Source organism: Aotus nancymaae, unplaced genomic scaffold, assembly GCF_030222135.1.
Source record: "Aotus nancymaae isolate 86718 unplaced genomic scaffold, 86718_ANA_hifiasm-v0.15.2.pri h1tg000002l, whole genome shotgun sequence".
In the NCBI taxonomy this organism is placed as follows: domain Eukaryota; kingdom Metazoa; phylum Chordata; class Mammalia; order Primates; family Aotidae; genus Aotus; species Aotus nancymaae.
Genome location: NW_026988413.1, coordinates 44,801,196 through 44,828,110, shown reverse-complemented (window position 1 = coordinate 44,828,110; position 26,915 = coordinate 44,801,196). Strand labels below are relative to the sequence as shown.

The 26,915-nt window shown below is 37.9% G+C and overlaps 1 protein-coding gene across 4 annotated transcripts in view; it reads right to left on the bottom strand.

Moving 5' to 3' along the window:
- The window catches only part of IMMP2L (inner mitochondrial membrane peptidase subunit 2), an 895,580-nt gene that overhangs the window by 825,444 nt on the left and 43,221 nt on the right, over positions 1-26,915 (bottom strand). For all 4 annotated transcript variants that reach the window (XM_021673286.2, XM_012457018.2, XM_064374423.1 and 1 more), the window contains exon 3: positions 24,947-25,083. In XM_021673286.2, the coding sequence (XP_021528961.2) occupies positions 24,947-25,081 (135 nt within the window). In that variant the 5' untranslated portion in view covers positions 25,082-25,083. The remainder of the gene's footprint in view (positions 1-24,946; positions 25,084-26,915) is intronic.

Sequence of the window (26,915 nt, the reverse complement as noted above, 5' to 3'; positions counted from 1 at the left end):
TTCTTCCCTTGCTATTCAGGGGTCTCTATAATTTGTATAGCTTCTAGAGTTCTCAGATTTGTCTCACTAGGTGTGCATAACAAAATAGACTATAATGTAGCCAGGTCTGTACAAAGCTGTAAGTTAGAAATGGAACATTCCTCTTACATAATGGGTACTTATTGCCCATACCCCTTCTGAGATGGTTAATTTTAGGTATCAACTTGAGTAGATTAAGGGTTACCCAGAGAGCTAAGAAAGCATTATTCTGGGTATATCTGTGAGGGTGGTAAGAGTGTTTCCAGAAGACACTGGCCTTTGAAGCACTAGACTGAGTAAGAAAGATCCACCCTCATCCAACGTGGGCAGACACCAAACAATTAGTTGATGGCTTGGATACAACAACAAGGAAGAGGAAAGGTAAATATTCTCTCTTTCTCTGTCTCTCTCTCTCTCTCTCTCTGTCTCTTTCTCTCTCGACAAGGCAGGGAAAAGGTAAATATTCTCTCTCTCTCTCTCTCTCTCTCTCTCTCTCTCCCCCCCCCCCCGCCCCCACCCCCCAACACACACACCCTGTCTTTCATGAAGCAGGGACACCCTACTTCTTCTTCCCTTGGAAATCTTAGAACTCCAGGTCCTCTGACTTTGGACTCTGGGACTTGAACCAGCAGCCCCCAGGTCTCAGGCCCTTGGTCTTGGACTGAGAGTTATACTATTAGCTTCTGTGGTTCTGAGGCCTTCAGACTTGGACTGAGCCAAGCTACCTGGACCTCCAGCTTGAAGATAGCCTATCATAAAATTTCTTCTCCTTCATAATCACATGACCCAATTCCCCTAATAAATTCCCTCTCATTCATTCACAGATAGACAGATAGATAGATAGACAGACAGAGAGATAGATAGATATCCTATTGGTTCTGTCTCTCTGATTCACCCTAATTATTTAAGTTTTCTTTTAAAAGCAAGCTGTAAAGCTATATTCATAAAATAAAAGTGAACATATACCATATTTATTTAATTTAGAATTATACTGAGTTGTTAATTTTTTATTCTCCTAATCTTAACTGCATGTTTTACTATAGAACATCACATGAAAGTGTCACAGGCACTCTCACACACTACTTGAAGGAATGAAAATCTTTATAAACAATCAACAAGGTAATTTGCCAAAATACATTTAAAGTCTTAAAAGTAATCTTGTCCTTAGTCTTGAAAATGTCACATTTAAAAAGATGTTCTAAGAAACATCAGAATATGTGCAAAGGAACATGTGCAAAGGAACATATGCAAAGATGTTCATCATACATTATTTACAATAGCGAATAGCTTCTCAGTATTTCGGCTAAAATCAAGTGAAAAACTGGGCCAACCTCAACACCAATAACAGGAAACTGATTAAATCTTGGTTTAGCAATGGTTAAACTATATGCATATAAAACATGATACATTTTGAAAAATATATATATTTGCATATGTCTGGCAAATAAGTGAAAAATGTGACATAATAAAAATAAACTGGTATGATCTGATTTTGGGAAAGACGAGACAGAGGGAAAAAGGGAGGAACAGAAAGAGAATGAAGGAAAGAAGGAAATTATGCAGAAAAGAAAGAGAATAATTTATAATGGTTTCAAAATACAAACTTCGAAGTCAAAAGCTGGGTTTAAATCTATGCAATCTTCAATTAGTTATTCAATCTCTCTGATTGTACTTCTTCATCTGTTAAGTGGGTGAATAATAGTATCTTCATCATACAGTTGTGAGGGATATTAAATAAACTAATATATGTAAAGTCAATACTGTAATGATTTGAACATAGTTATCGTTTAATAACTATTCTTATATAATAATATCTTTAGAATAAATAATTCTGAAAGGTGGTGTCAATTATTTATTTTCTACATTTTTCTATGTTTTCTAAGGCTTCCGCCAATCAATATGCAGTGCTTTTACATTAATGTAAGCACTAAGCAATGAATTGTTTTTGAAAAATAAAGCATCTGATTTTTACATCCTCTTATTACTAATATTTTTAAAGTTTGTGTTCTTTAAACAAGTTCTTTATTATTTAAGCATCTTTTTAATTCAGGTCACTACAACTAGATTACAAGGTTCAAATCTGCAGACTTTCTGGTTCAATGCACTAATTATAAAACACTACCATTAAATATGTGCATAGTGTTTCCTAGATAATAAAACAGATTTTGAGATAGCTATTCTTATTTATAGTTCTAATGAACCATATCAGAAATTGATTATGTAGTCAATGAAATATAAAATTTATATAAACATATCTGCATCTTAACCTGAAGACAGACTGCTATATGTAATATAAGCCAGCTACATGGAAAAGCCCCAGCAAGATACATGCTGAATCTTTAACTTCCACATAAAACTGAATAAGGCTTTCCGATTCATTTCTAAGTTGTTCTTGCCCAGAAGAAACCTCTTTTCTGTCTCCTAACCTACTAAAAATAAAAATAAAAAAATGAAAGTTCAAAGTCTGGATAGGGATCCAAGATGGCCAAATAGGAACAGCTCTGGAGTACAGTCCCCAGTGAGAACAATGCAGAGGGTGAGTGAACACCACATTTCCAAGTGAGTTATTACTGCCGCAGACCAGGAGATTCCCGGGCTGAAAAGCCCCACAAGTTTCCAGCACGGCTGTTTCAGCCAGCGCAGTGGGTTTCCACACAAAAACTCACACAAATCTGGGTGGCCATCTCAACTGGCACCTGGAACACCTGGGAGACAGAGCTATCCATTCAACTGAAAAAAAAGGGGCTGAAACGGAGCCAGGCATTCTGGCTCAGCAGGTCCCACCCCAACAAAGACCAGCAATCTGAAACGCTCTGGATTGAGAGTTTCACAGCAAGCGTAGCTGGATCCAGGATGGTCCAGCTCTGTTGGGGGAAAGGCATCCACCATTACCGAGGCACTCCGCCACTACAGAGGCAGTCTGCTGTTACGGAGGCAGTCTGCGATTACCGAGGCAGTCCACCATTACTGAGGCAATCTGCCATTACTGAGGCAGTCCACCAGTACCAAAGCAGACTGCCATTACAGAGGCAGTCTGCCATTACTGAGGCAGATCGCCATTACCAAGGAAGTTCTAACTATACCTCTGTAAACAAAACCCCAAGCAAGTTCACACAACAGCAGGGCAGAGACCGTGGCAGCTCAGCAATGCCTCTGCTGGCAGACTGTGACTAGGCTACCTCCTTGCAGGGCAGGGCAGCTTTGAAAAAATGCAGCAGCACATCAGGAACTTATAAATAAAGTCACACCTTCCCAGGACAGAACACCTGAGGAAAAAGGCGGTTATGAGTTCTGCTGCAGCAGACAAAACCATCCCTGCCCAGTAGCTCTGAACAGAACAACGGAGCTCATAGCTCAGCACTTGAGCTCCTATAAGGGACAGACTGTCTCCTTAAGCAGCTCCCTGGCCCCCATATATCCAAAGAAGCACCTCATAAAGCAGAGCTCAGGCTATCTGGCAGGTATTCTTCTGGGACAAAGATAACAGAAGAAGAAACTGGCAGCAACCCTTACAGCCTGCAGCCACCCCAGGTAATCCCCAGGCAAGCAGAGTCTAGAGTGGACCTCCAGCAGTCCTACAGCAGAGGGGGCTGTTAGAAGAAAAACTAAAATACAGAAAGAAATAACTTCAACATCAAGAAAAAGGACATCCACTCAGAGACCCCATCATAAAGTCACCAACTACAAAGACCAAAGGTAGATAAATCCACAAAGATGGGAAGAAACTGCCACAAAAAGGATGAAAACACCCAAAACCAGAACACCTCTCCTCCTCCAAGGGATCACAACTCATCACCAGCAAAGGAACAAAGCTGGATGGAGAATGAGTCTGATGAAGTGACAGAAACAGGCTTCAGAAGGTGGGTAATAACAAACTTCTCTGAGTTAAAAGAACATGTTCTAACCCAATGCAAAGAAACTAAGAACCTGAAAAAAGGTTTGATGAAATGCTAATGAGAATAAATAGCTTAAAGAAGAATATAAATGAATTGATGGAGCTGAAAAACACAACACGAGAACTTCATGAAGCATATACAAGTTTCAATAGCTGAATCCACCAAGCAGAAGAAAGGATATCAGAGATTGAAGACCAACTCAATGAAATAAAACAAGAAGGCAAGATTAGAGAAAAAAGAGTGAAAAGAAATGAACAAAGCCACCAAGAAACATGGGATTTTGTGAAAAGACCTAATCTACGTTTGATAGGTGTACCTGAATGTGATGGAGAGAATAAATCCAAGCTGGAAAATACTCTTCAGGATATTATCTTCCCCAACCTAGAAAGGCAGGCCAACATTCAAGTCCAGGAAATACAGAGAACACCACAGAGATATTCCTCAAGAAGAGCAACCCCAAGGCTCATAATTGTAGATTCACTGGGGTTGAAATGAAGGAAAAAATGTGAAAGGCAGCCAGAGAGCCGGGCGCGGTGGCTCACGCCTGTAATCCCAGCACTTTGGGAGGCCGAGGCGGGTGGATCACGAGGTCAAAAGATTGAGACCATCCTGGTCAACATGGTGAAACCCCGTCTCTACTAAAAATACAAAAATTAGCTGGGCATGGTGGTGCATGCCTGTAATCCCAGCTGCTCAGGAGGCTGAGGCAGGAGAATTGCCTGAACCCAGGAGGCGGAGGTTGTGGTGAGCCGAGATCACGCCATTGCACTCTAGCCTGGGTAACAAGAGCGAAACTCCGTCTCAAAAAATAATAATAATAATAAAAAATAAAGGCAGCCAGAGAGAAAGGTCAGGTTACCCACAAATGGAAGCCCATTGGACTCACAGCGGATCTCTCGGCAGAAACCCTACAAGACAAAAGAGAATGGGGGCCAATATTCAACATCCTTAAAGAAAAGAACTTTCAATCCAGAATTTCATATCCAGCCCAACTAAGCTTCATAAGCAAAGGAGAAATAAAATATTTTACAAACAAGCAATTGCTGAGAGATTTCATCATCACCAGGCCAGCCTTACAAGAGCTCCTGAAAGAAGCCCTAAACAAGAAAAGGAACAACCAGTATCAGCCACTCCAAATGCATACCAAATGATACAAAGCATCGACACAATGAAGAAACTGCATCAACTAATGGGCAAAAACAACCAGGTAGCATCAAAATGGCAGGATCAAATTCAGAACCACACAACTTTATGGAAACTGAACAACTGGCTCTTGAGTGTTGACAGGATAAACAATGAAATGAAGGAAGAAATAAAGATGTTCTTCAAAACCAACGAAAACGAAGACACAATGTACCAGAATCTCTGGGACACATTTAAAGCAGTGTCTAGAGGAAAATTTATAGCAATAAATGCCCACATGAGAAGCAAGGAAAGATCTAAAATCAACACCCTATCATCAAAATTGAAAGAGCTAGGGGAGCAAGATCAAAAAAACTCAAAAGCTAGCAGAAGACAAGAAATATCTAAGATCAGAGCAGAACTGAAGGAGATAGAGATATAAAAAACCCTTCAAGAAATCAATAAATCCAGGAGCTGGTTTTTTGAAAAGATCAGCAAAATAGACCGCTAGTCAGATTAATAAAAAAGAAAAGAGAGAAGAATCAAATAGATGCAATAAAAAATGATAAAGAGAATATTACCACTGATTCCACAGAAATACAAACTAACATCAGAGACTAATACAAAGAACTCTATGCACACAAACCAGTAAACCTGGAAGAAATGGATAAATTCCTGGACACTTGCACACTCCCAAGCCTAAACCAGGAAGAAACCCTGAATAGACCAAAAACAACAGGTGAAGTTGCGGCAGTAATTAATAGCCTACCAACCAAAAAAAGCACAGGTCCAGATGGGTTCACAGTCAAATCCTACCAGACATACAAAAAGGAGACTGTACCACTCCTTCTGAAACTATTACAAACAACCCAAAAAGAGGGAATCCTTCCCAAATCATTTTATGAGACCAATGTCATCCTGATACCAAAACCCGGCAGAGACTCAACAAAAAAAGAAAACTTCAGGCCAATATCCATCATGAATACAGATGCAAAAATCTTCAGTAAAATACTGGCAAACCAATTGCAACAGCACATCAAAAAGCTTATCCATCATGATCAAGTAGGCTTCATCCAGGGGATGCAAGGCTGGTTCAACATATGCATCTATAAATGTAATCCACCACATAAACAGATCCAAAGACAAAAACCACATGATCATCTCAACAGATGCAGAGAAGGCCTTTGACAAAATTCAACAGCCTTTAAACTAAAAACTCTCAATAAACTCGGTATCAATGAAACATATCTAAAAAGAATAAAAGCTATTTACAACAAACCAACAGCCAATATCATACTGAATGGGCAAAAACTGGAAGCATTCCCTTTGAAATCTGGCACTAGTCAACGATGCCCTCTCTCACCACTCCTATCCAATATAGTACTGGAAGTTCTAGCCAGAGCAATCAGGCAAGAAAAAGGAATAAAGGGTATTCAATTAGGAAAGGAGGAAGTCAAAATATCTCTATTTGCAGATGACATGACTGTTTATTTAGAAGACCCCATTGTCTTAGCCCAATCTCCTTAAACTGATAAGCAACTTCAGCAAAGTCTCAAGAGACAAAATCAATGTGCAGAAATCACAAGCATTCCTATACACCAATAACAGAATTAAAGAGAGCCAAATCAAGAACGAACTGCTACAAAAAGAATTGCTACAATTCACAATTCACAATTGCTACATAAAGAATAAAGAACCTAGGAATACAACTAACAAAGGATGTAAAGGACCTCTTCAAGGAGAACTACAAACCACTGCTCAAGGAAATAAGAGAGGACACAAACAGATGGAAAAACATTCCATGTTCACGGATAGATGGAATCAATAATGTGAAAATGGCCATACTGCCCAAAGTAATTTACAGACTCAATGCTATCCCCATCAAGCTACCTATGGCCCTCTTCACAGAACTGGAAAAAACCACCTTAAACTTCATATGGAACCAAAAGAGAGCCTGTATAGCCAAGAAAATTCTAAGCAAAAGAACAAAGCTGGAGGCATCACACTACCTGATTTCAAACAATATCACAAGGCTATAGTAATCAAAACAGCAGGGTACTGGTACCAAAACAGAGATATAGACCAATGGAACAGAACAGAGTCTTTGGAGGCAATGCCACACATCTACAACCATCTGATCTTTGACAAACCTGACAAAAACAAGCAATAGGGAAACAATTCCCTGTTTAATAAATGGCGTTGGGATAACTGGCTAGCATGTGCAGAAAGCAGAAACTGGACCCCTTTCTGACACTTTACACTAAAATTAACTCCAGATGGATTAAAGACTTAAACATAACACCTAACACCATAAAAACTCTAGGAGAAAACCTAGGCAAAACCATTCAGGACATAGGCATAGGCAAGGACTTCATGACTAAAACACCAAAAGCAATAGCAACAAAAGCCAACATAGAAATGGGATCTAATTAAACTCCAGAGCTTCTGTACAGCAAAAGAAACAATCATTAGAGTGAACCAGCAACCAACAGAATGGGAAAAAATTTTTGCAATCTACCCATCTGACAAAGGGCTAATATCCAAAAAACTGAAACAGATTTACAAGGAAAATAAACAAACCCATTCAAAAGTAGGCAAAGGACATGAACAGACACTTTTCAAAAGAAGACATTTATGAAGCCAAAAAATATATGAAAAAATGCTCATCATCACTGGTCATGAGAGAAATGCAAATCAAAACCACATTGAGATACCATCTCACACCAGTTAGAATGGCGATCATTAAAAAATCCGGAGACGGGCCGGGCGCGGTGGCTCACACCTGTAATCCCAGCACTTTGGGAGGCCAAGGTGGGTAGATTATGAGGTCAAGAGATCGAGACCATCCTGGTCAACATGGTGAAACCCTGTCTCTACTAAAAATACAAAAAATTAGCTGGGCATTGTGGCACATGCCTGTAATCCCAGCTACTCAGGAGGCTGAGGCAGGAGAATTGCCTGAACCCAGGAGGTGGAGGTTGTGGTGAGCCGAGATCGCGCCATTGCACTCCAACCTGGGTAACAAGAGCGAAACTCCATCTCAAAAATAAATAAATAAATAAATCTGGAGACAACAGATGCTGGAGAGGATGTGGAGAAATAGGAACACTTTTACACTGTCGGTGGGAGTGTAAATTAGTTCAACCATTGTAGAAGACAGTGTGGCGATTCCTCAAGGACCTAGAAACAGAAATTTCATTTGACCCAGCAATCCCATTACTGGATCTATATCCAAAGGATTATAAATCATTCTATTATAAAGACACATGCACACATATGTTCATTGCAGCACTGTTTACAACAGCAAAGACCTGGAACCAACCCAAATGCCCATCGATGATAGACTGGACAAGGAAAATGTGGCACACATACACCATGGAATACTACACAGCCATAAAAAATGATGAGTTCATGTCCTTTGTAGGGACATGGATGAATCTGGAAACCATCATTCTCAGCAAACTGACACAAAACAGAAAATCAAACACTGCATGTTCTCACTCATAGGTGGGTGTTGAACAATGTGGATACAGGGACATAGTCAGGGAAGCATCACACACTGGGGTCTGTTGGAGGGGGATAGAGGAGGGACAGCAGGGGGGTGGGAGGTTGGGGAGGGATAACAGGGGGAGAAATGCCAGATATAGGTTATGGGGGGTTAGAGGCAGCAAACCACATTGCCATGTATGTACCTATGCAACAATCCTGCATGCTTTGCACATGTACCCCAGAACCTAAAGTGCAATAAAATATATATATATTTTTTTTTTTAAAAAGAAATATGTTTTTTTAAAAAGTTCACAGTAAGGTGTGTAGCACAGAAAGGAAATGATTCAACAAATAACAAGGATTTTAGGAGGTTGCATGAATGATTCTCTCAGAAGCATATAATTCCAAAGAGGCCAAATTCCCCAACATATACAATGGTGTAGCAATCTGTTCACACTGCTTATATAATATCTGTTAATAAATCTGTGAAGATAATACCATGGATTTTAGATCTTTTATCTCTTCATTGTTGGACCTGATGCTGCATTATAAAGAAAAAAATAAAAAAGAACCAGCCACCATCCTCACACTACAAATGTGTATCAGTAGAAACTTTGGTATCTGGGTACCCTAAGTTACATTGATCAAAGTTATTAGAACAAAGGAACTCAAATGCATAGGAAACAGCTCATCAGACGGAACTGAAAAGCATTGTGGAAGATAAAAAGGTAAAAAAAAGCATCCATACCTTATATTACTTATCTACTGCTACAAAACAAACCACTCCAAAACTTAAAACAAAAATCATTTATTGGTTCATGATTCCACAATTTAGGCTATGCTTAGATATGCAATTAGCCAGCTTGTCTGGCTGTGATCACACAAGCAGCTGCAGCCATGGAAGCTGCAGTGTTCCAGGAGCACAAACTCCCTTGTTTAAGCATCTACCAAGCCTGTGTTTGCATATCTGCTGATATTCCACTGGCCAAAAGGAGTCATATGGCCAAGTCAAGAATCAGTGTAGGAGGGGACGACATAGAGCTCAGTACCAAGGAGCATGACTCATGGGGGATGGGGTAGAGAGGGAATATCAATGTAACAATTTATCAAAGCTTTGCCCTCTTGCTCCAATGAATCATATCCTCACACATGCAAAATACACGCAACCCTTCCTAAGAGCCCCAAAGTCTCCTCAGATGTTTGTGACAGGATTCATGTTCATTAATTCATGATATGCATCAGGTCCCAGTATGGATGAGGACTCTGGGGTGCAGCTCATCTCAAATCAGAGACTTGTGAAGTGAAAAGATAAATTATCTGTCCCCCAAACACCAAACACATAATGGAAGGATAGAAAGAAGATAACTACAGATTTTAAACGGCAATGAAAGAAACACAGAAGTCACCTGCCCACAGAAAGCCTAAAATCCAGCAGCATGTGTTGTCAAGGCCTCCCATCTCATGGAGAGGAATGTTCTTTAATTAGGGCCCTTTTCTGTTCTCTGGAATGGTTCCCTAATTTATTGGTCTGCATGGCTCTTAGATCTGTCCTCTGGGCTTTGGGCTCTTTTTTAAAAAGAAAGGCCAGGCTCACACCTGTAAACCCAGCATCTTGGGAGGTGGGAGGATGGCTCCAGGCCAACAGTTTGAGACCACCCTGGGCAACATAATGAAACTCTATCTCCACAAACAAAAGTTTTAAAAATTGGCTGCCCAGGACTTCGAGGCTGATTGTACCAATGCACTCCAGCCTGGGCAACACAGCAAGACTCTGTTTCTCAAAAAAAAAAAAAAGAAAAGAAAAGAAATGCTTCTTCATAATAAGGTGGACACCACATCCCAGAGGCTTCTTTTTAAACTAACCCCTTTTTAGTACAAGTTAATTCAACACCCTTAAAATGCTATAGACTTCCCATTAATATAGTTGGGGTTCATTCCATTCTCCCCTACTATATCCATAACTTTTTTGTTTTGGTTTTTTTTTTTTTTTTTTTTTTGAGATGGAGGCTTGCTCTGTCACCCAGGCTGGAGTGCAGTGCCATGATATCAGCTCACTGCAACCTCCACTTCCCGGGTTCAAGTGATTCTCCTGCCTCAGTCTCCTGAGTAGCTGGGACTACAGGTACGTGCCACCACACCCGACTAATGTTTTGCATTTTTAGTAGACATAGGGTTTCACTGTATTAGCCAGGATGGTCTCAATTTCCTGACCTCATGATCCACCTGCCTTGGCCTCCCAATATGCTGGGATTACAGGCATAAGCCACCACACCTGGCCCAGTTTGCATTCTTTTTTTAATGTTTCAGTACCATAAAACACAGATCATCATAATTCCAGTCCCCAGTAACAGATATTTAACTACCTTTCTGTTTTCTATTAACAGTTGTTTGCCATTTGTCCATCCTCTGCCAGCAATCCTCTCATCATATTACCAGTCCCAAACTGCCACCCACTCCCCAAATCAATGCTACATATTTTAGGTTTTTGTTATAGCATTACTTCACTAATAATTTCAGTTATCTATTGCTCCACAACAAACCACTCCAAAACTATGTGTCTAAAAAGAACAACCAAAATGTATCTGCTTATAATCCTGCAATTTTGGCTTCCCTCAGCTGGAATGTCCAAAATGGCTTCATTGACATGTCAGGCACTCAACTGGGGCTTGAAGGCCAGGATGCTTCATTTATTCTCCACAATCTCCTTCAACAGGATAGGCTGAGTTCTTACATGTTCCCAGCTCACAAGTACTGACCAATCTCCTACTTAAGAAATATTTGCTTACATCCCACTGACCAAAGCAAGTCACATGGTCAGAATCAACTTGGGAGGAAACAACACAAGTCAATGAGGGAGGTCTGATTCACTACAGAATCACTAACATAAAAATCTACACATATCCCATGCTAAATGAATGGGCCAACCATTCAGCTGACAATCTTGTGACTGTGCTTTCGGTTCATCATTTTAAAAGCTACAGAAATAAAAGATAGTTTATATTTTAAAAAGACAAAGAAAAAAAATTCACTGAAAAAAAATTAAAATTTTAAAGATAACTAAATACTCTTAAAAGCAAAAGACAAGCTAAAAAGTATAAAACAGGCACTTTAAAAAATAAAACTTAAGAAGAAATAAAGTTCATAAAACAGTAAGAAAAAATTTTAATTCAAATTTTCAGATTAAAAAAGGACATATTAAAAATTGATATACTTATTGGTATAATATTGCTGCAGTCTCTGCTCCTTAGCTCAGCTGGATCTGACTTTTTGTTGCACAACCAGGAAGAATTAGGTGTGCAGACACTGGAGAGTGAGTAAAGAAAAATTTAATAAGCAAAAAAGGAAATCTCTCGGCAAAGAGGGGGTGTGAGGGGTGGAGAGGTATGGTTCCCCTACCTGAAGGCAAGAAAGTCCCCAGTGTGGCTGGGTCCGGGGCCTTTTATGGACTCAGAATGGGGAGTCTGTGTTGATTGGTTTGTGAGTATGCAAAAAAGGTTAAAACAAAGACATCACTCAAAGGTGGGCACCACAGTATAGAAAACCAATTACCAAAGAACAGGCATATGTAAAATGGTAAAGGGTGGAGATCAATCAGAGGAAAGCATGCCAAACAGGAAGACAAGTTCTCAATCCATTCTGAGGATGAACTTGTAGCTTGGCTTTCAGCTTGTAAACTGTCTTCGGCTTGGAAGGGGAGTTTCACTGGGGACCTGTCCTATCTGCCTAGGCATTTGGCTGCTTCCTGCTGTTCTCAATATTAGAAACAGTAAGCTAAAACTAGCACAAACATATGATTAATAACTTAACAGACAAAGAGATGGGAAATAAAACAAATTTTTCAAAAGGTGTAAGACTAAAAATTCAAAAGTTTAGTAAACAAAGGCAATCAGGATTTTTCAAGCAAAAGTAATTACCATGTCTAGCAAATCCCCCAACAATTTGCCCTTACCCAAGACATGGAGCTCTCTTTAAGAAAATGGTTCTCAAACTTCAGTATTTACAGAGTTTGTTAAAATGCAGATTCAAAGGTCCTCACAAAGTGATTCTAATTTCATAGGTCTGAAATAAGGCTCGTGAATCTTCATTAATAAGTACCCCAGATGATATAATTAAAAAGACCCAAGGACCACAGCAGCTACAAAAGGATTTTCTCAAACAAGGAACAGACTATGGGACTCCTTATCCTTCATGTTGCACTTATTGCTTGAAGCGCTTATGACAAGTCCACATTTAAAATTTCAGAATCGAAAGCTAACATGCTCCACTCCCTTAGTTATAGCTCAGTTTGAACTGTCTCACCCTCGTAAGCCTCCCTCCAGCAATAAAGCAGCATTTTTCAAACCAAAGGTCACAACCAATGAATGAGTCAGAATCATCAATTTAATAGGTTATGACCAGAACAGAAAATATCAGAGGGCATTGCATAAAATGATAGTAATTACAGTTTAAGTATTATTACATGAAACTTTTGTTCCAGTTGTATGTATGTGTGTATAGTGCAAAACTATATTACTTAATATGAGTCATGAGCAAAAAGGTTTGAAAATCTCTGCCCTAAAGAATATGATGAATTCATCAAGAAGTTAAAAACTTTTTAGGAGTATAGTTCACCAGAAACATGCTCAAAGTGTAAGAAAAAAAAAATTTAATGATCGTTAATTTCATTTTATCGTATTTCTGTAGGCTTTAATTATTCAGGCATATCAATGCTTCAAAGAAGAAATTTAATATGCATTTATTCCAGCATCCCTCTGAACTAGCAGGTGAGAGGATTATGGTCCTTTCCTTTTAGAAACTTACAAAGTAGAGTTATTGTTAACCCATGAAATCAATAACTAGAGACAGTACAAAAGGACTTATAATCATGAGTTAAACTTACAATGCTGTAGGATCTCTAATAAGTGAATGACAGAATTTAGGAAAGTTGCATGAAGAAGACAGAGCTTGAGTTTAGCCTTAAAGGGAACTTAAGAAAAAGCAGAAAAAAGGTATAGTAATGAGTCGTGTTATATAGTCAAAGCAGGCTAAACGCTTGTAAAAAGAATTTCAAAAGCTCAGTGGTATAACACAGCAGTGAGTGCACTGACTCCACACAATCATTCAGAATCCCATCTTGTACATCTTGTACATCTACCATCTCCTGTGGCCTCATGTCCTCAACTGGATCCTCTGCTGTACTTTATTTTATAAACATACACACACACACACACACACACACACACACACACACACATATAAATATAGATATAAACATTGATACAGATATCAGTATCAGTATAGATATTCCGTTTATGATGATGTTTTCACACCTTAAAAATTAACTTTTCTAGGTGAGGAGAGACTGCCTCTGCTAGACCTAGCCAATTCTTGCAGCTAGCAAGAGCTCAACCAGAAGCATGCCTTTGATATGCAAACTAACCAATCCAGAGCCACATCACCTCCAGCCAGTATAACCCAGGAGACAATTTCCTCTGCCTTAATCATCCCAAGGCCAGGTACCAGGTAACCAGGGACCACCCCTACAGCATAGAATCTGCCAAAATTATTCAAACTAGCCAATCATAAACTGTTCACCCTGCCCTGCCTTGCCTTGCCTTTCCTGCACAGAAATCCCAATAAAGCCTTTGGCCTAGTTGCTATTGTCATCTGCTTCCTGACCACTCTGGTGTCGTTCACATGTGGCGCCACATACTGTGCTTTACCTCCTGTCTCTAAGACCTGTAAGTCTAATAAACTTTGTTATCCTGAACCTTTCCTCTATCTCCTCCAGTGGCTACACCTAACTAACCAGCTTATAAAAGAACACAAAACATCTGCATCCAGCCAGCAGACAGAGGAGAGAGCGTAGCGATCACAAAGGTTTTTCATGGGCCAGGCCTAAAAACGGCACTTCAGTTCCTCCCATTTTTCCATTGGCCGGACCTCCGTAACACCTGATACCAGGAAAGATTAAAAAACAGACCAAAATTCATCCATTCATCATTAGTCATTCCTCTTAAAACTAAAACACTCTGAATATAATACCACAAACAAAAATACAGGAAGTTCTGCAAGGTGAAAAGAAGATAAACTAGAGGCTAGGAACAACAGACTTGAGAAATGACACCATCACAATTTCCCCTGGACTTTCTTTTGCTTCCCATATATCCTAGATCAGGCACTAGAGAATCCTGCAATCTGTAACTACCAACAGTCCAAGTAAAAAAGGGCCTGAAGACATGGTGGCCAACACCTGTAATCCCATCACTTTGGGAAGCTGAAGCGGGCAGATGGCATGAGCTCAGGAGTTCAAGACCAGCCTGGGCAACATGGTGAAACCCCATGTCTAGTAAAAATACCAAAAAAAATTAGCTAGCCGTAGTGGTGCAAGCCTGTAATCCCAGCTAGTCCAGAGGCTGAGGCACAAGAATGGCTTGAGCCCAGGAGGCAGAGATTGCAGTGAGCAGAAATCAAACCACTGCACTCCAGCCCCAGCAACAGAAATATTTTTGCTAATAACCATCCTAATTCAGACAAACACCAAAAAAAAAAAAAAAAACCACCCCACCCCATCCTCAACACTATGGTAACAGCAGGTCCCCAACAGGGAGCTGAACTTCTAACCCTACCCAGCAATAAAAAGATAAGGCTAGTAAGCCCTTCACTTCCCCCATTTGGCATCACCACCCCAGTTAGTTGGGCAATTTCTTTAAAAATTAAACATAAAGGTACCATGCCACTCAGCAACCCCACTATTAGGTATCTGTCCAAGAGAAATGAAATCATGTCTATACAGGGAACTGTACACAAATATCTATAGCAGCATTATTCATGATAATAAAAATATCAAAATAACCCAAACGTTTATCATGTGGTGAATGGAGTAACAAAATGTAGTATATTCATACTGAGGATACTTTTCTGCAATAAAAAAACACAAAATGCTAATATACAGCACAACGCAGCTAAACCTCAAAAAATTCTATTAAGTAAAAGAGCCAGTCAGGAAAGACCACATTAGTATGGTTCTATGTACAGGAAAGGTTCAGAAAAGGCAAATCTATAAAGAAGATCAGTAGTTGCCTAAGGAAAGAGGTGGGAGTGAGGGTTAACTTCAAACAGGCATAAGGTCCCTTTCTCAGGTCATGGAAATATTTTAAAACTGGGTTATAGTAATTATTGCATGACTCCATAAGTTTATTAGTTTTCATACTATTTGTTAATATTTTATTATATAAAATAAAATATATTAGTTTTAATAAAAAATTCAAGTCACCCCAAAGCATTCTACATATTCAACTGCAGTCCCTTTAAAACTCTGATGTCATTTTTTGCAGAAATATACAACACAATCCTAAATTCATATGGAACCACAAAAGACCTGAATAGCCAAACTATCTTGAGCAAGAAGAACAAAGCTGGAGGCATCATACTACTTGATCTCAAATATAATACAAAGTTATAGTAATCAAAACAATATGGTACTTGCATAAAAACAGACATATAGACCAATGAAATAGAATAGAGAATCCAGAAATAAATGTACACATTTATGGAAAATCAATTTTCAACAAAGATGCCAAGAACATACAATGAGGAAAGAATGGCTCCTACAATAAATGGTGCTTAGAAAACTGAATATCCACATGCAGAAGAATAAAATCAGACTCTTATCTCACACCATATACAAAAATCAAATCTAAATGGATTTTTAAAGATGACACCTGAAACTGTAAAACTATAGAAGAAAACATAAGGAGAAAAGCTCCATGACACTGATGTGAGCAATGATTTGTTAGATATGACCCCAAAAGCACAGGCAACAAAAGTAAAAATGGACAGCTAAGCTTATGTCAAACTGAAAAGTTTCTGAGGAGAGAAGGAAACAATCAACATGGTAAAGAGGCAATCTATAAAATGGAAGAAAACATCTGCAAGACCTACATCTAATAAGGGGTTAATATATAAAATATATAAGATACTCAAACAACTCTATAGCAAGAAAACAAATAACTTGATTTTAAAATAGGAAAAAGACCTACATAGACAATTCTCAAAAGAAGACATACAAATGGCCAACAGACATATAAAAAATATTCAATATCACTAATTATCAGGGAAGTGGAAATTAAATTAAATGGGCAACGAGATGTCACCTCACACCTGTTAGGATGGCCATTATCAGAAAGTCAAGAGATAAGTGTTGATGAGAATATGGAGAAAAGAGAACCCTTGTGTTCTATTGGGAGGAATGTAAATTAGTTCAACCATTATGAAAAATAGGGATATATCTCAAAGAATTAAAAACAGAACTACTAGATGATCTATCACTCTCACTTTCGGGTATGTGTCCAAAGGAAATGAAATCAGTAAGTCAGAGAAGTATCTTCACTCCCATTTCATTGCAGAATTATTCAAAACAGCCAAGATATGGAAGTAACCTAAATGTTCATAAATGGATGAAGGGATAAAAAAAGTGTGGTCAGTGTGAGTGTGAGTTGTGTATATATATATGTGTGTGTGGATGTTCTGCAGGTATATATATACAGACACACACATTTTATTTATATATATATGCACACACACACAGAGTGGTATATGTACTACGAAATATTATTCAGCTTTTTTTTTGAGACAGAGTCTCGCTCTTTCACCAGGCACCAGGCTGAAGCGCAGTGGTGATCTTGGTTCACTGCAACCTCCGCCTCTCAGCTTCAAGCAATTCTCCTGCCTCAGCCTCCCGAGTAGCTGGGACTACAAGCGCACACCATCACACCCACTTAATTTTTGTATTTTAGTGGAGATGGGGTTTCACTAGTTGGCCAGGATGGTCTCGATCTCTTGACCTCATGACACCCATCTCAGCCTCCCAAAGTGCTGGGATTACAGGGGTAAGCCACCACACCCGGCCTCAGCTTTAAAAAGAAGAAATTCTTGTCATTTGTGACAATGTGGATGAACGTAGAGAACATTATGTTAAATGAAATAAGTCAGGCACAGAAAGACAAATATTGCATGATCTCACTTCTATGTGTAATCCTAAGAAGTTTAACTCACAGAAGCAGAGAGTAGAATAGTGATTGCAAAGAGCTGAGAAGTAGGGAAAAAGAGAAGATGTTGGTCAAAGTATACAGAGTTTCAGTTATGCAGGATAAATAATTTGTGGAAGTCTAATGTAAAGCAATGTGACTAGAGCTAATAACACTGTATTATACACTTGAATTTTACTAAGAGAGTAGATCTTAAATGTTCTCACCACCAAAAAGAAGGTAACTATGTGAAGTAATGGGTATGTTAATTAGTTTGTGGTAATCATTTCATCATGTCTACACATATGAAAACATCAAATATACTTTAAATATATATAATTTTTGCCAGTTTACCTCAATAAAGCTGGAATACATCATTATATTAATTACAACGGGTAAATTCAATGGTTTATAAATTATACCTCAATAAAAATGTGTTTTTTGTTTGTTTGTTTGTTTGTTTGTTTGTTTTTGAGACGGAGGTTCGCTCGTTACCCAGGCTGGAGTGCAATGGCGCGATCTTGGCTCACCGCAACCGCCGCCTCCTGGGTTCAGGCAATTCCCTGCCTCAGCCGCCTGAGTAGCTGGGATTACAGGCAATAAAAATGTTTTTTAAACAGTAGATGGACTAGCATAATGAACCACTATGTAATCCATCACCCAGAGCCAACAATTATGAATTCATGGCCAATATTGTTTCATCTGTAACCCTACTACACTTTTCTTCCTGACATATTATTTTAAAGTACATCTCAGCTATTATATATTTCACTGCAAATTTTATAAGATTCATACTATGATGACAGGGTTTTTTTAACATAACCACAATAAATACCATTATTACCCCAAAAAACAGTATATCAAAGCACAAGTGATAAAATTAGTACTTTGCTTGACCATTTTAGATAATCTCTTGTTGCTTTCTCCTATTGTCTTTCTCCTCTATTTTTTTCAACTACATTTAATATCTGATAGCTCCAGTTTCTAAAGCCTTTAAAGCCTGGTTCTGCTACCGGATGCTTCTGACTCTCACTTACAGAGCTCATTTTCTCATGCAATATTTTTACTGGGATATAATGTTCATCAAAGTTCATCTTTGGGATCCTACAAGGCCTGGTTGCAAGCTGCAAGTGCCCAGGGAATTTGGTGTCTGAGGCTGCTCTAAACCCAGGCCACTATAAATTAATATCTCAGTTTAGGGTTTTTCAGGTGCAGTGAATATGAATTCAAACCTCAATTCCACATCAGGGCTTTCTCTCTCTACTCAGAGCCTAGACAATTTTTCTTATAGAAGAGATGTTTGTTTTAGTTTATCCATTTCCTTAAGACTTTATTTAGAATTTCTGTTCCAATTTCCTGCCTTGTATGAGTCTATGGCCTTGTCTTCTGATCCCCATGTGGCCAGTGAAACCAAAAGTTCTAAATGACCAGCAATTAACAAATATCCATGCCACACCTACTGACTTTAATGCATACTTACTGCCCTGGATATGTATTTCCCCTTATTGTGGTCTCTGAGAATTTCCCTTGCTTCCCTGCAAGTTAGTTATACATTTTTAAAGTTATTAATGTTTTCTTTTTAATTTTTTATGAGTTTTGCACTGGGAATATTTCAAGATGTCTCATCTGCTGTATTTCCAGATAGTCTAATCCCTTCTTATAAACCTTATAATCTTTAGACTTTATAAGAGAAGAGTATCTTCCACCAACCTGAGCTGCACAGTTTAAAATCTTTCGTCCCCCATTATAACATAAAGCTTAATTTCTATATTTGTTTAAGTCCTAAATGTACTACAAAATCATCCCAAAATTAAATAACTTACTAACTACATCATTCCATAAACCAAAATAAAATGGAATAAAACATCACTGTGAGAAGAAATAGTATAAAGAGGCATCATAACAGTGACAAGGCACAACTTTTGTTAGTTATCATTTAGTAAAATGGACAGCATTATCAGAGTGGGTTAAAGACAAGAGTTCCAAAATTCAATAATTGTGTGAGCTTACGTAAAGCACCTTAGCTGTCTGAGCTTCAGTTGTTTCAAATGTAAAGTTTAGAACTTGAGTCATTTCTAAATGTATTTAAAGCTCTATACTACTATGAATAAAGTGTTAAATTTTAAAATCAGCTAAAAAAAGCATTAATATACCAATCAGCAAGCATCATGATTCAGGAAGAATATATAAGTGTATTAAGAATTAAAGGGGAATGATGTATGCAGCCTACTCTCAAGATAGTTCAATAAGACTCTTTGTGGGTATATATTCATGGACACAAAAATGCAGAGGGAGAGGGAGAAGAGGAGGAGGAGGAAGAGAGAGAGAAGAGGGAGAGGAAAAAAAGAGAATAAAAGAAATGAACTAAAATATTGAAAACTAGTATATCTGGGTAGAGAACCCATAGGAGTTCTCTGCACTATTCTTGCAACTGTTGTGTAAATCTAAATTTACAACAACTGTTTAAAAAGTGTAATAAAGTTGGTATTTAAATAACAGATATAACCCTGGCTATATAAAACAGAAGCATATAGTTATTCTATCATGGGAAGTGAAGAAAAATCCACAAAAGGACATTACAAATTTATCATTTGCCAACTGTTTCAGGATCACACATTTGTTGCTATAAATACAAAGTCTCTATTAATGATAGGTTACAGAACTATGTAAAAACTTACACCATCCTAAGGGGTAAAACATCAGGTGAGATTTCTGAGCCAAAAGTAATTTGAGCAGAAAGCACACAAGTAAGCCAATAAAGCATTCCAACATTAAATCTTGGCTTCCTTTGACGTCAGCCCCAGCAGACCAAGGCGAGTGATGACACAGGAGTCAGCACAGGAGGAAATGTGTGCCAGGTGGTGCCCAGCATCTTGGAAGTGCAAATTTAGCAGGTAACATAAAACTCCATAACTCTATCTTAAATGCTGGTATATAAATCACAATATATCTCTTCTCTTGAGAGTCTGTATGCAGAGAAGTTCTTGAGAGCTTCTCAGAGTGTCAAAATAAGTTACAACCAACAATGACTGTTGAGTATTATTAAGCCTCTGCAGGTTAAAATTAAAAACAAAACAAACAACAACAACAAAAAAACATAGATCAAAAGAGCCTTTTTTGCTTGCTTTTTGACAATACTTTTAATTTCAAACTCAACAGGAAACAAGATAATCACATGTAGCTGAATGTCAAGACAATTTCAAACCCATAAATAAATGTGTGTTATTGATTAACAAAGACCTCAGTGCTAACCAAACTGTATTTTCCTTCATAGTCTCTGCTTTCCTAATATATTCTGCATACATATATCTCAGAAGTCTTAGAGAGGCAGAATTTTGTAGAAATGTTTTCAAGAAGTTTTCCCCTCTGACTATACAAGTGAAAAAAGGAAAATGGAATGCTATGTAAAAATTATGTATCAAGGCCAGGCGCGGTGGCTCACACCTGTAATCCTAGCACTTTGGGAGGCCGAGGTGGGTGGATCACCTGAGGTCAGGAGTTCAAGACCAGCCTGGCCATCATGGTGAAACCCCATCTCAAAAAAAAAAAAAAAAAAAAAATTATATATCAATTGCAAAAAAATAAGATAATGACTCAAATTTCTTTTACTTACTTTTTAAAGTCTTAAATCTGAGTTTTAAATATGGAAAGCATATACCTTTTATTGGGACCAGTGACTCCACTGCAGGAATTCTCACTCAAAATCTAAAACTTTGGCATGAGGTCATTAAACTATTCCTAGGGCACCCTTTTACTCTAAAAGCCTCTGTAAGCGATTAAAGTTCTAATTTGAATAATTGCATTCCACCTACATAAATTCCCTCTGTAGTTTCAACTGTATGCAGTATCAGTCTTCATTTCCTGAATTAAATTGGTGTCATGTATTGTGGTGCTTCTTTAAAAAAAAAAAAAAAGAACATTTACTTTCATAGGTAACCTTTCAGCAACCAGTAGAAGTGATTCATGTTCATGAGGGGAATAGGTCAGTATGAATAATCATTAACTAACAATTTGTGCCAGCATTTATTGTGTCGAGCATTGCAAAAGGGACATCTCATCTAATGAAATGAATATAGCTATACAGCCGTATAGAAATCAAATATTTTATAAACTAAATCCTATTTTCCATTGAATTGTATCAATGCATCATTAGAAGCTTTATTTTCATTTATGGTTTGCCTTTAATTAGCTGATACTCCTCATGTTTGATCACTTCTACCTTTCTAGTCAAATACTTGATGAATTGCAAATTAATACTGAAAATCCTAACCCAAAAAAAAAGAACCACTGAGTAGCGTTTAAAAAATAAGTATTTCTCATAAAGAGAATCTTAAAAACATGCTTCCTCTTATGACAAACCAACAGAATTTTTGAAAAACTGAAAAACAATTCTTACAACAAAATTTGTTACTCAAAGTGAATTTCCAGTGTTACCATAACAGTATTTATTCAATAAGCCCAAAGGACTAGTATTACATGTCCCTTTAATGAGATTTGATCTGTGAATCCTTGGATTTTTCTTAAATAATGTGTCTACAAGTTGCTGAGTGACCTTGAAGGGTGGTTTTTCCCAGAGTCAAGAAAAGCAGCTGTGTTCCTTGCAGGATGCTCAGGGACTTCCAGAGATCTCCATACCATGCCAGCTATTTCAGTCCTTGAGTCATCAGGTAAATTTAAAGAGAAGAATTTATCCCAATTGTCAAAAATTCTGTTGAACCCCATGACCTAAGCATGTTTAGTTCATCAAAGCTGTATAGTAGCAAAGATGTCTTCAAATATGTTGAATGAGTTAACCCTTAAATCTCATTATTGTAATTTCTGCTCTTAATTATAAGCACGATTTACTGGTATTTAATGAAACTGTAAATTAAATTATCTGTTACACTTAGAGTTGGTCTCAAATTCATAAAATACAGACCCAATTGTAAAAACGTATTTTCCTTTCTTCCTAGAATTCCATTCTCCTTGGATTCTGAAAATAGCACCCTCTTTCCTCTAGGAAATGTCACCTGTACTCCATCCCCAATTCACTTAGAACAATGTGATTCAAAGAGATGTTGTCATTTTCTTACAGATCACTTGGCCTAGCCAGGGGCTTGGGGTGTGGACTTGTTCAAAGCTGGACCAACATTTCCCCATCCTGGTGGCCAAAGTTGATCTGAATAGTTGTATGGACCAGGGCATGTGACCCAAGCTTAATAAATCACAGTCCTTCCCCAAGATATTTCAAACTGAAACTAAGGCAGTAGGAGCAATCTCTCTCAGGTGGTGAAGAAACTGGGCTTACAAGCTGTCAGTGGCCATGTGCCCTGCTATGCAGGGAAAGCTGGTCTGAGAGAACTAAGCCAAGATGCAGAGAAGAACTTAGAAAGAAGACAGAGCACTCTGGAGGCATTCAAGTCTTGGCTCTAGTTGTCCCTGGCAATTGCCTCACTCCTGCCTTCCTTGTGTGTATAGAATAAGCTTTCCAATAAATTTCCTTTATACCAAAGTTAATTCGAACTATTTTCCTAATACCAGTAGCCAAGGAAACGCTACATAATATACCAAACAAATTCTAACATAATAAATTTCACTTCTTAGGGGTAGGGCCTAGGAATACTGCAAGAAATTCAAATACCTCTGCAAATTCAAATATACCTAATGCAAACCTGGCTTTAGTCCATGAACTGACATTTAGGAATAACTAGATTTAACACTTTCTTCACTGCCTTCTTCTCTGGGGATAAACCTTGTCCTTTCATAAGACAGACAAGGTCTTGTAAGCAAGACCTGTACCTTACGTTTTATAATGAATTTCTCTGGCTCTCAGCACAAGCCATGAACATAGATGTTCAGTAGGAATATACCGAGTTAAAAATATGAAGACTGGGATATTATGATTGCCACATGATCCTCTGGAATATCATCAGATCCAAAGTAAGGAGATTTTGTGTTCTGGAAAATTCATTCTTAGAAGAGTGATAGCTGTACAGCAAGACAGCAGTAACAAAATCAGGGAAACAAATCATTATTAACTGGATTATGTGTTACCAAAAGATACATGCCTGTGGATGGATTTAAAAAGGAATGTGGACAGCTGTGGAGAAGGCATTTTCAATCTGAAGTGAAGACTCTGACTCCAAAGCTCAGCAAAGAAAGTCTACATTTCCCTAAAGACTGGGTCTAATACAAGCCTGCTAGGAATTCCAGATTAAAGAATCAACAAGTGTAAAATACATTATATATTAAACATGTTAAAGTATAGTTAAAGCCATATGCCTGTAAACCTCCCTTTCTGTTTACTGTACCCCTACATTAAAATATTTTTGCATTCAAAGTAAGTGACCAGTTTGCTTTGGGCTGGTGACCCACTATGGAGAGAACCTGAAAGACAAGGGTTGAGATGAGAATCTCCTGCCCAAGAGAAGGCCCTGCTCAAATGATGGAAGTGGAATAAAAAAGCAGTCCTGCTTTAAAAGTTTAGCTTCTCCCAAAGAAGCTAAAGGATTCCCTGACCTTCTTCGTCTCACTGACTACCAGAACTGAGGAAGAATTTCAATACCATAATTATAATAAATAAATCAAACTAATTCTAACACCTTAAAGATAATACCTATGCCCTTAACTACTTCTAACTAAAACAAAAAGAAAAAAAAAAACTAAGATGGTTATTCTCTGTATAATTTTAATTTTTTAGAAGCTTATATATTCATTTTAGTTATTTGTTTTATACAACTATTTGGCACAATGCATGAACTTAATACATATCAATAATGGAAGAAACCAAATCCTATAACAAAATGCAAATTCTACTTAACTGCATAAACTTACTAAAACAGCTAGGTTCTAGACATCAACTTTAGGACAACAGAATTTTCTCTAAGTTATTCCAGAAGACTATTTGCACAAAACTTTCAGAAATCTCCACTCCAAAGTTCTTCCACTGTAAACTGCACTTAATCTTTTCAATTAGCAACATGCTTAAAAAACACAATTGAATATCTGGGATCATTGGTCTAGACATTTCTACAAACTGAAATCATATACCTATATAACAATAGAGCAACTGATTGTGACTCAAACCCATCTTGCAACTACACTAATAATTTGGCATTAAAAGGATATCCAAATAGGGCCATATTTACAGAAAATAGTGTCACTTAGTATAATTTATTAAGAATCTCCATTTAAAATTCTCAGAAAAGATTAAATTACAGACCCAGAGAACTGACAGTTACTTTTATTAACCTCTCCTCTGCTTATGACTGTACTAGAAAACCTTAAGAAGAAATTTAGTAAAGTAAAATTTCGTTTCAATGCCTTTTTATAACCCTCTTCCCAGAATAGGAATAATAATCAGCATTCTCATTTCTAGTGCTTGAAAAACAATGAAGCATGTGCTTTAAACAATGAAGTTATATTCATTTTCACCTGCATTGATGCTCCTTCCACTCTTGCCACACAGGCGACCCGATCCAAGAAAGTCACTGCCACAGGCACCGCCACAAAGAAGCCTTTACAAAAGGCCTTGAGGTATCTTTTCACCCACCCTTGTGACTGTGCCATACCTAAAAATACAAAGAAAACAACTATGAAACCAGTCTCAAGAAAGGTGAAAAACAAAGACATAAAAATGGTACATGAAAAGTGAGTTAGAGAAGGGCAATCTTGTCTCTTAATATATTTCACACTCACTCCTGTAACCATTAGAATAAATTTGACTTTAAACTTAAAGTCCCAAAGTGAAATACATGAACTCAGACTAACTCTTTTCCACAACTCCAGGCCACTTTATAACTTCAATGGGAAATTTCTCCCCACAAAACAATAAGTTAGAAAAAAATAAGCATTCCAAAAGTAAATCCTTTTCTGCTGCTATTAAGATGAAGATATGCCTTATACCCCTGATATCTGTTCTCTTCTACAGTAATAAAAGTTTCAGTGAAACATGTGGCCACCCAGCTGAAGACTGTGTTCCAGCCTCCCTTGCAGCTAAGTGTGACCATGTCACTAGATTTCATCAACAGCATGAGTAGGAAGAGTACTCCTAGGTTGCACCCTTAAAAGGAGGATGCTCTCCCTTTTCTTCCCCGTTTTATAATTGTAATAGTAACAATATGGTGGTAGAAGCAGGAGTGGCCATCTCAAACTACAAGATAAAAGCTTCAAGTAAAGATGACAAAGCAAGAAAATAGAAGGATCCTAGGTCTGCAACACCATGGTGGCACCACACTATCCTGCGGTGCTTACACCTGGACTGTTAAATCAGAGATAAATCACTTGCACTGTTTTTCTTGTTTTTGTTTTTAAACAGGGTCTCACTGTCACCCAAGCTGGAGTCCAGTGGCAAGATTATAGCTCACAGCAGCCTAAAACTCCTGGGCTCAAGCCATCCACCCTCCATAGCCTCCCAAGTAGCTGGAACTACAGGTGCACACCACCACACCCAGCTAAGTTTTTTTACTTTTATTTTTGTAGAGTATGGGTCTTGTTATGTTGTCCAGACTAGTCTCAGACTCCAGGCCTTAAGCAATCCTCTGGCCTCAGCCTCTCAAAGGGCTGGGATTACAAGTGTGAGCTACTGTGCCCAGCCATATCATGTTTAAACTGCAATATTGGCCTTCACTATAGTAGCCAAACTGATCCTAACTAATACAACAATGAAATCTATGATAGATCTGACATGTGTTTTGGATATTATCATGCATTTTTTGATATTAGCCTCAGGTCAGAAGTATAGTTTGCATATATTTTCTTCCATTCTGCAAGTTATCTCTTCATTACGATGATTGTTTCCTTTGCTGCCCAGAAACTTTTTGGTTTGATGTAATCCCCATTGTCTGTCTTTTGCTGTTGCCTGTGCTTTTGATGTCTTATCCAAAAAACTCTTACCAAGACTTCAGTGTCGTGAAGTGTTTCTTCTATGTTTTCTTCTAGTAATTTCATAGATTTAAGTCTTACATTTAAGTGTTTAATCCATTTTGAATTAATTTTTGTATATGGTGAGAGATAAGGGTCTAACTGTATTCTTCTGTGCATGGATATCCAATGACTTTGATATTTTTAAATCTGTTTACATAAAACTCCAGGTCAAGACCCATTAGTAGGTCATAAAAAAACAATGTAATGATTTGAAACTAGCATTTTTTAAAAAAATGAAATACAATAGACTAGAATTATAGTCTGTTATACATTAAGGATAAGTACAGTTTTGTGAAGCTACAAACCCTTATTTGCTGCAATGTGTATATGTTTGTGTGTGTGTATGTATAAAAGTGAGTCCTGGGTTGCTATATAAAATGTTTTTCTTCATGCGGTCATTGCCAAAAAAGTTTAAAAGCCATTGCCCTAGATGACTTTGGAGAATTCTTTTTTTCTGACAGGGCTAGGAAAAAAAAAA